A 10,249-nucleotide genomic window follows, 5' to 3' on the forward strand; every position below is an offset into this window, starting at 1 on the left:
TTCTGCCTGATGGTGGAGTATGAGTCAACAACAGTTGAGTATACAGCAGGGGTGCGTGGACATTGGTAGAGAATGTCAGCAAAAAAAACCACTAAGAAAGGAGAGCCTGCTGGTTTAATTTAGGTGACTGCTTAAAACGCTTCTGACCAAGTCATACCCAAGAAAAAACGGCTTGAGTTACCACCACTTATATTCCACCTACGGTCCTGTGCTTGGGTTGTCAGTCAGTTGACAATGGGGGATATTAAGTATAGGATGTAGGTCATATTCAGTCTGTGTCAGGCTGGGATGTTGTGAGTACAAAACCAAAATATATAATGTCTGTCGTGTTACTAACTAAGTTACTGGATTTAACTTTCTCATAATGTTGGTATGTATTATTTCTCCATTTTGTTTGATCTTTATGTAATACTTTATCCGAAAACAGATCATTACTTGATAAAAACGTGGTTACAAGATGTCCTGTCTTGGTAGGATCCTCAAAATAGCTGTAACTCTTAACTGAGATCGTGAAGAGGGAGTATAGAAAGTGTCTGGAAATGCAAATAGCAAAATGGCTTTAAGAGGTACTAAAAATGTAAGTGTATTTTTAATGGGAAATCAGAACCACAATATTATAGTAGAAGGACTCATGATCTAGTCCAGCACTGCAATTCTGACATTCCTTGCTTTAAAAACTCGACAAGACAATTTCTTCATTTTTGCTTGTGAAGCATTTTGTGAATCATGAGCTAAGTATCTTTACAGTGATGAAGGGGGAGAGTAACATGTTTGTCATTTGATGTTCTCCAGGTATTCAGCTACGCAAAGTTGAAGAGCAACGTGAACAAGAAGCTAAACATGAGCGCATTGAGAATGATGTTGCTACTATACTCTCTCGTCGCATTGCTGTGGAATACAGTGATTCAGAAGATGATTCAGAATTTGATGAAGTAGATTGGCTGGAGTAAAATTATTACATTGCTGTACACTGCAAAATCGAATGCTAATGTCCATTGTGGTGCTTGTTCTTTGGAAGTTTGATGGTCATTTCTAGTGTTTTTTGTATTCTTTTCTTTACATAATTAATCCATCTTTTTCTACTCTTCAGTTTACAAAAAGCTCCTAGTGCATCTTTGAAACTAAATGTTTTACAGTGGCTTTTCTTACACATCTTTTTTGAAAGAACATACTTTGTTCCAATAGACCACTAAGTATTAAGCATGGGCAGCTGTTGGTAGAGTAGCAGTTTAAATTTTTTGGCATATCTTAACTGTGCACTTTGTGAATTTTAAGTTGATGAAGGCAACTGAGATTGACATTCCAAGGGCAGCTGTATGTACTAATGAGCCTTATTCCACTTCTGATAGTGTTTTAAAAGATTAAACCTAGCTGTCAAGATATCACTGCCTCGATTACACCTGTACACTAAAAGTACATATAGTTAGCAGCACTGAACACACTGAAAAGAAAATGGATCTTTGGGGGGTTTTATTATTGTTTTATTGTTGTTTTTAAATAATTATGGCCTTATTTGAATGTTTAGAGTTTCCCTTTCCCTTCTTCCCTCCCAGGTACATATTGTGTGGTACTATTTTTGCCTGCATAATTACAAGTTTAATTTTTCTTTTCCTTGTGAAATCTTTTGACTTAAACATGCTGTGTAACTTATGTAACTGTTAAAATAACAGTTTGATTTAATAAATGGTTCATTTTAAATGTTCCTGGGTGTTGCTTTTTCAGTGAAGCCTGCTTTTCACTGATATACCTGAGGGATCCTTGGCTTTCAAGTGTTTAATGTGTGGGCTACAAAGTTACAGGAAACATTCTTAATCTAACAAGAAAACTATCAATAAATGATACCTACATGCACATCTACAAAAAAAAATCTGAAATCTTACTGTGATCTTAGTTTTTAAAAAACTACAAATACAGAATTGGGAGCTTGTGGCTTTAGTGTTGTTTTTTTAAAAAAAGCCCACACTTTAGCATCAGTGTATTTTGAGATGCGGCAGTCAGAATCATGGTTAATGAAACATAATGAAGTTAACAAAGATAACAAATGCAAAGTCACTTTTTAAGTACTATCTAGCAGTGTAGTGCAATTTGTGCAGGGCTTTCGTGTTTCTCTTTGCTAGAAAAACTCTTTCAAGTCTCAGCACACGGTCAAAAGCCTCTTGAGAAGGGAAACGTGAGAGAGTGCAAGAGCACTCTTGTCCTGTGATCTTGTTCCTGAAAGATGGAATCGTATAAGAGAAGAAAATAAGTTTGGAAAGTCAGAATGAGATTTCTGAAGGTGGAACATTAGGTGTTCTACAGGCTACAGAACAAGTTGTAGGGATGTGTGATTGTTAGCCTACTCTTGGGACTGGGCAAAACTCCAGAGACGTAAACTAGAGTAGGAATAGTGTACAGCAACCCTTCCAACTTTGCTGTCACCATCTCAGCCTCCACTGCAATTTTTTCGCATGGCCTGCTATGCTGAAGACTTTTCCCACTGCAACAGTGTTGTGTTTGTGGGAGAAAAATCACTGTTTGTGAATTGGCATCTTTACAACTGTGGATCCAGTTAGAAGCACTGCTGCAGGAGCATTTGACCGTGTTTAGGTGTTTCCTTGGATCTCAGTAATCCTGCAGGCCAAATCTAATTGTGAGAGATCACATTTACACAGCTTTAAAGGACTGGGATCTTCAAGCCAAAGTGCACTACATGCGCCTGCAGCTACCCTGTAAGCAGGGAGCCAAATCAGCACTTTAGGCGGCTAAAGGGAAGCTTGTCCCTAAATTCCCTGTGTAGGTAGTTCTGCCATTCACAAAATTACTGTTTGACTGATGTTTATACATGTTCCCAAGTCTCTAAACTCCTGATTTTTCTGGTGGATAATAGAGACAGTGCCCTTTGTGGTCATTTAAATGGAACAGCAGCGTTTCTGTGCCCAGGCAGTAACTTGAAATTAGAGGTCTCCTCACTATCAGACTGGCACTGGGGTATGCTCTGAGTGCATCCAGAAGCTGTGAACCGGGTATAACTTGCTCAAAGTAAAGAAGAAAGAAAGATTTAAAAAAAGAAGGTCCTTACATGACTGGAGCTATCACATATCAGACTTGAAGGTATTAAAAAAATCCTTATTGACAAATCGTTCTTATTTGACCTGCTTTGCTGTCCTGGTGATTAATAATGTCCCTTCCAAGCCAGTACCCAGGGCAGACAGAGCACTCATTTAATATGACACAGTCACACGAAGTAATGAACCTTGTCTGAGAAAAGTCAAGAGTTAAATTCAGTTAACATTTCAAAGGCGGGATTCTTGGCCTTCTGCCACTGCTACAGCTTTCTGCCATAGCAACTAGTCTCCAGATAGCAATAGCATGATTCACTAGTACTGAGAGGTGATTGCTGAACTTGAATATTTGCATTTATAGATCGAGTGATGCATTTGCAATCTCAGTGATTTGTGTCCCTTTTACTGTGGTCTCCAACTGCCCTTCTCGTTTGGTGGAATGCTGTGCAGTGAGCTGCTGGGCTATTCATGCCTGTGATTAGATGTGTAATAGATTATTGATTGCTTTGTCTTGTAAGGTACTAAATCAAGTCTTCTGTATTGAACTGTTTACAGAGTCTGTTGTTTACTTCTGTACTTTTGCAGCAGCTGGTTAAAACCAAGGCTCGAAGGCTGCCACAAAAACAATGTGTCAGTAACGTACCATGTAAGTGAAGAGAAACCTTTGTTCATCTTCACGCCTTTCTCGAACTGTAATCTGGGACAGTTAAAAATTATCTACCTCTCCTACTGAGAAGTTGGGGGGAAGGGGAAGGGAAGAAAGGACAATATAAAAAGCAAAGAAAGAAATGAAAGTAAGCTAGTGGCCAAACCAGAGCAGAAGACTGGGCACGTGCAAAATTGGTCACTCAGGGGTTTTATCAAAAGATAAAACAGTAACAGTGCAGCTGTCATGAACAGACCAAAAGTAAATAGGTAAATGGAAGAGAACAGGGGCTAAAGAAACAAAAATTACCAAGAGACATAATTCTGGTTCTTTTTTAGTGGTGTGTTGTGAACAGAAACCATTAAATACTAGATATCATGTTACCTCCCAGTAAATTGGGATTTAAAAAGCAGGAAGCATGTTAAAATGACCCTTAGTCAATAACATTACCCTTTCCTGCATCTGGCACAGTGGTGCACTCCTCAGCATTCAGGTGGACGCTGACACACATCTCCTATCTGATGCACAGACGTTCTTCAGAAGGTGCTGTGGGACCTGAGTGTGCAAACAGGTACCCAATAGCCCCATATGCATTGCAACAGGCTTTCTTCAGGATGCTGGGACCATCTTGGCTTGGATGCAGATACCAGCCCTGAAATGCACCCCCATGTGATTTACTTGGAGGTCATGAGCCCTTGGCCCGCCCCAAGGATGCAAACAGGAACACAGGCTACAGTGGGATGTCACATCTCAGTCTCCCCAGCCCACGGATCCCCACAGGGAGGGGGTATCTGCAGCAGCTTCAGAACACATTGCAGAAACTCTTGCTTAACAGCTGGGTGCAGGTCGCAGCAGTGCGCACACAGCAGTGCAGGGTTATGCCAGCAGCCAGAGCCCCGAAATCCAGCATTTCCACAAACCAGAGCAGCTCCAAGAGGAGGCACAGAGGCAGAGCTGCAGCACAGGCTCTGCTCCCCAGGGCTGCATCAGCAAAAGATTGGACAGAAATTCGACTCGAGCTCCATCAAGTGTCCGCTGTGCCTCTTCAGCTACAAGCCAGAATGAGTTTCAGTCTTACCGATTCTCTTTTGCAAGTGGTGACATCCAAATACTAGGAGAGGAATCACAACCAGAGGCTGGGGCAGCGATAGTGATCTCCCTTTTTGGAGCCACTCTGCCAGTTTTCCCCTCTCTTTTCCTCTCCTGACTACTTTTCACACTTGAATGATTCTCGAGGGTGGTAGCCTGCCAGTGGGAGACCTTTTGCACACTCTTTGTGCCTGCAGCTGGGACAGACCTTATTGATTCCCAGACTGCTTCTTGGATACATCACCATGCCTTGGAAAATGTTAGTTGCCTCCATCCGCCTCTTGAGCTACTTGGGACAGCTCTCCCTTCCCCTGATTCAGCTGTAATGAGCTGGGTCAGGTTTAACTGCTTAAAAAGCAGGTTCTTGTCAACTTGGGAACCTGCTTTTAGCCAGCACGTATGCAGGGAGTGCTTCTGTGAGTGAGTGACTTGGCTGTCAGCTCTGAGGGCTTAATGAATGCCTGGCAGCACACCACCAGGCAGCTGCGGAGGAGCAGGCAGGGGATGGGAACCTCTTCCCCATCCCAGCTGCTGCTAGAAGAGGATACAAGGACAAGCCTCAGGAAACGGGCCCTGAGGTACAGAGCAGACCCCATTCCACTCTGTTGGAGTGACAGACCCAATACTGCACAGCCTGTGCTTTTTCTTTGGTACATGCCTGCTGCAAGCAGACATCTTTACCCCTGCTAATTCCTTTGCCTGGAGAATGGATTCTGCCACACTAATCATCACCTGTGCTCCCTCACTGCCAGCAGCCCCTGACAGCAGCATCAGTAACAGCCTCTAAAAAAAATTGCAGCCATCCATTTCCTCTTATTTTTACGGTATTTGTAGGCTCTTTGCAGTTGCTCCAGCTACCTTCCTTTTGGCAACTGGGAACATCTGGATACCAACTGGAGCAGGTATCAAGCATCTCTCGACAAACAAGGCTGAATATTCCCCTCCTTAAATGTCTTTCTGTGATGGTTCAGTAACTTCACTTTCAGACACAGGACAGCTGAGGGCCCCCTACAGACAGGTTGTTTCCATTTTCCCTCTCCCCCATTTTAAAGTCTTTAACATCAGAGTGTTACTGACTGCAAAACTTGTGACATTTTGTCACAACTCCATGGTAGCGTCACTGCAAGAAAAACTTACTCCTTGTGGTGGGATTTTATAGTGTGTTTTAGCCACTTCTACTCCTCTATGAGGTGTTTCCCTCACCACAGTTTTAAAATCTCAGAACAGGTCTCCTTTCCAATCCACCTCAATCACTCCTGCAGAGCAAGGGTCCATGCCAAGTGTCATATTACCCCAGCTTCATTTTGCCCTCCAGTGCCAGCCAGAAATAACTCCAGCAACTTGCCCAAGACTGCTAACCTTATGAAAAAGCTGCTGATAGCCCAGGCCTTGGCATGCTGGTGTAGTTTAGCAATTTCTCCTCATGCCAAGCAAACACCATAGGCTGGATTTTTCCCACTTGCATTTTGGCAAAGCCAAAACCAGCTTGTAAGCACCACCAGCAGGACACATGGCCAGCACAGCCCCATGCAGGGACGTAGGAGACCATCACACAGCCTGAGCTAGAAGATGCCCTCCCTCACCACATCTCAAGGAGGGATGCATCTTCTGGGTTTTAAAAGCACAAAGAAGTTAGCAATGCTCCCAAACAGGACAGATGTTCCCCATAAGCCAGCACCATTTGTGGGTCAACAGGATTCCTGGAAGTAATTCAGCTGTGGTTAATTAGAGGAAAACATTAGGTTAACTCCTTGCTTCTGTATACTTTGTTCTCTCCAGGGGAATTTTTGGTGCCAATGATTCATCTTCAGATGAATCAGAGATAGAAAGCAGCAACTCAGCCCTGTCCCCACAGCAGAGACAGCCTGGTTCTGGGAGCAATCAAACGTATCTGGGCTTCCCAGGCAGCTCCTGCAACTCACTGTCCATAAATCTCTCTGATGGAGATCTCTAAGGTCACATGGAAAAGTTACCAACCTAAATCCCAGGGATTTTCAGGACAGGTTTGGATACCTCTTTGGGTTTTGGAACCTTCCACTGACTTGCCACATCTCTGCAGCTTGCAAAATCCCAGGATGTGAGGGTCTCCAGAGGAACCCACAAGGGTGGGGTACAGCCAGCCCTGTCCCCACGGGTGCGGCAGCGATGACTTCACAGCCCCTGCAACCAGCAGACATTTTTGGGAACGTGTGGGCTGAAGCTCTGGCCCAGTGGTGGCCACTGTGCCCTCTGCCACAGGGATCGAGAAGATCCCCCAAGGGCAGGCCGAAGGGGCTCTCGTGGCTGCAGCCACACGTGACCATCACCCTGCATTTGTGCTACACAAAATCCCTGCTGGAGCACTCTGCCGTTATCCACATCGACCCGCGGTGTAGACCAGTAAGTGACACCTGTAAGAAGGTGTTTAACAGGCATCTGCTGGCAATATACCCTCCCCTTCCAACACACAAGGGAGCGATTACTTTTTCAGGTTTTTCTCTGGTTTTAACAGTCCTTATATTCCCCGTAAATTTCATTAGCTGGATTTATGCGGTCACTAAACTGCTTGATACAGTATTATAGTCACAGCAGGAAATTATTTGCCATTCTGGTGAAAATAGGCATTTCCTAGTTTTGTCAGCGCAGGGAATTATATTATCAGGGAAATAATAACCAGCTGAACTGAAGGAGGGTTTGATTCGTGGTAATTACTGATTATATGCAGATTACTTTATGGCTTTAATTCTTTGGTCTCCCACTGTTTGCTTGCTAAACCTCTAAAATAGAAAAGGCAGTGAGCACATGAGAGTCTTGTTTGTAAGGCAAATTACAGAACCTAATTTGTTGATTAACATGAAAGGAAGCAGAGCTCTGCACAGACCAGGACAGCGGCGGGAAGGAGCCAGCAGTGAGCTGTGCTCGCATCCATCCTTGGCTGCAGCCACTTCAGTGCTGCTCTTGAGCACCTGGTTCACATTCCCAAGTTTGCAGCTCTCATTCGAGCTTGTGGTGGGTTTTACTCAAGGTTGAAGGTGGCTCTTTGCTTCTCCAGCCCATAGCCCCCCAAGTCTGTCCCCTCTCTGCTTTCACCCCTGCTCATCAGGTGAAGATAAGAGAATATATCAATTTATTTGTGCTCAGTATGCCTAGAAACATTTCTTCCAATTCAGTGCAACAACAAGGCCCTTGCAAACCTTCAGCTTTAACTAGCACTGTGCTTTATAACATCAGAAGCTGGTTAGAAAACTACAGGCTGCTTTTGACAGAAAGCTATCCAAAAATAGAGTGCCGCATCACCACCGCTTCCCAACCACTCCAGCCTTTCCAAAACAGCTTTTCTCTTCTTATTTCCTACAGCAAACCTTCAGCAGGCTTGCAGTCCCCAGAGACGAAACCAGCCTTTTGATTTTGTATATTATTCTTAGCATCAATGGAGCAAAATTTCAGCCCCTGCTGTTTCTGTAATGGAGAAATGGAGAGCGAGACCCTGCTCCCTCTGTCCCTGGTTGCCTTCCTAGCTGGGTAGTGTGGCCATTCCCATTCTGCCCAGGGCAGCATGCTGACTGCCTGCTGCATTTATTCTTAAAATACGCAGCTACACCCTCTTAAGCAAAAAGCATATGCTGGGGTTTGCATCCAAAATTATCACCCCTTGTTGGAGCAGGCTCAGAGGCATAGCTCTGTGCTCCTTAGCGGTTGGATGTGTTTTTCTGGGCTCTGACACGCATGCCAGCTGGGATCTTTCAGCTGTGAGCACTTTATCTAATAGATGAACGGGAGAAAGAGGTAAGGAGCTGTAATTGCCAGCCCAAAAGACATCCCTCTGTGTGCCTGGCTGCACCCCTGGGGATGGCAGTGCAGAAATGCAGGGTCAAGTAAGTAGCACCTGCCAAATCCATCAAGGAGGAATGGCATTTGGCAGCCCATGTGGGTGCTGTGCTCATCACAACATGGTGCAGGACCAAATCCAGGCTCTGGGATGAAGGATTGGCACCACCAGCACCCCTTTGGGAGCCTTCGGAAGAGCACCCTGACCCCTAGGTCAGTACCAGCCATGATGGTTTCCCCAGCCCAGCTATGGGGTGATGTGGTTCCTGCTTAGAATAATAGAACCATAGAGTGGTTCTATTACAGTGGTTTGGAAGGGACCTTAAGGATCATCTAGTTCCAATTCCCCAGCAATGGGCAGAGTCACCTTCTACTAGATCAGGTTGCTCAAGGCCCCATCCAACCTGGCCTAGAACACTTTCAGAGATGGGGCATCCACAGCTTCTCTGGGCAACCAGTTTCAGTGCCTCACCAACCTCACAGTGAAGAATCTCTTTCTTATACCTAGTCTGTACCTACCCTCTTTCAGTTTAAAGTTATTACCCCTTATCCTAAGTCCACCTTACTTCTGTCCTTGAGTCCATGTTACCTCCATCGCTAGCAGAGTCCCCTCCTGGATGCAAAATCGGATCCTCTCCTGTTCACAAGCTCCCCAGCACATGAAACACCTTGACTCTGTGCCCTGCTTGCTGCAATGGACTCCACCAGAGGGACAGTGTCTTCAGAAGTTGTCCCCATTCCTGCCATGATGTACACGGAAGATGTACACATGTAGACTTTTGTCTACCTTGCAGGCTGGCCACCCTTTTGCTTTCTGAACTTTTCCTTCTCCCTCTGCCAGTCATAAGTCTTTGGAAGAATGATATATTACCACTTAGATCAGTAAGAACCATCCATCACCACAGTTCCACCCTTATTTCTCTTATTTCACTGCAAGAATAATAATTAAACAGTAATCATAATGAAATAAATACATCTAAAAGCTGTTTGCTACGGAAAGGCTGCTTCTTCCCCGTCTGCCCCTGCTGTTTCACCAGCACTCACCATCAGATAACATTTGATCGACCACTGCAAATTAGCGGGATGCAGAGGATGGCTCGTCTCTGTGCTGTTTGTGCCTGGAGACGGGGTGTGCAGTTTAGCTTTATCAGGTAGCTGGCTGCCCCCGAGGCTAACCACAAACCACTTTCAGGACGTGTCGAAAACCACCTGGGAGACGGTGTTTCACACGCACCGAACAAACCCCCGGAATTTCTGCCCGGAGGAGCCGGGCGCGGGGCCGCTCCGGGGATGTGCATCGGGAGGTGGCAGCATTTACCCATCGCGCTGAGCGCGGCCCTGCACGGGGGTGGGGAATAATAGCCCCTTGCCCAGCCACGGTGCTCTGTTCGAGAGAAAAGCAGCGGTTTTTAATAATTTTGCTTTCAAGGCTCAAGTTTGGCATGCCTTCCTTTTCCTATTTTTTCCGTTTTCAGCTCTCCCCATCTTTTCTTTTCTTTTCTTTCCTTTTCCCCCACCTCTTTATTTCAAGATAGAGAAGTAGTTAAAAGAGTAAGCAAAAAGGCAGCAAACCACCCATAGCACCTGGAGCAACACCCCAGAGTCTCACTCGAGCATTGATCACCCCAGCCCCAGCGAGGATGGGCGTCAAAGCAGAGTGATTTCA

At 45.0% G+C, this 10,249-nt stretch overlaps 1 protein-coding gene across 1 annotated transcript in view; it reads left to right on the forward strand.

Annotated features, from left to right (window-relative positions):
* Positions 1-1,702, forward strand: part of WASF1 (WASP family member 1) — an 84,712-nt gene extending 83,010 nt beyond the window's left edge. Inside the window, 1 exon segment of the mRNA XM_050315870.1 lies at positions 793-1,702. Coding sequence (XP_050171827.1) covers positions 793-950 — 158 coding nt within the window. The 3' untranslated portion in view covers positions 951-1,702.
* The last annotated feature ends 8,547 nt before the right edge of the window (positions 1,703-10,249 follow it).

This window comes from Myiozetetes cayanensis, unplaced genomic scaffold (assembly GCF_022539395.1).
Source record: "Myiozetetes cayanensis isolate MyiCay16 unplaced genomic scaffold, myiCay2020 scf2-11, whole genome shotgun sequence".
Taxonomy (NCBI): domain Eukaryota; kingdom Metazoa; phylum Chordata; class Aves; order Passeriformes; family Tyrannidae; genus Myiozetetes; species Myiozetetes cayanensis.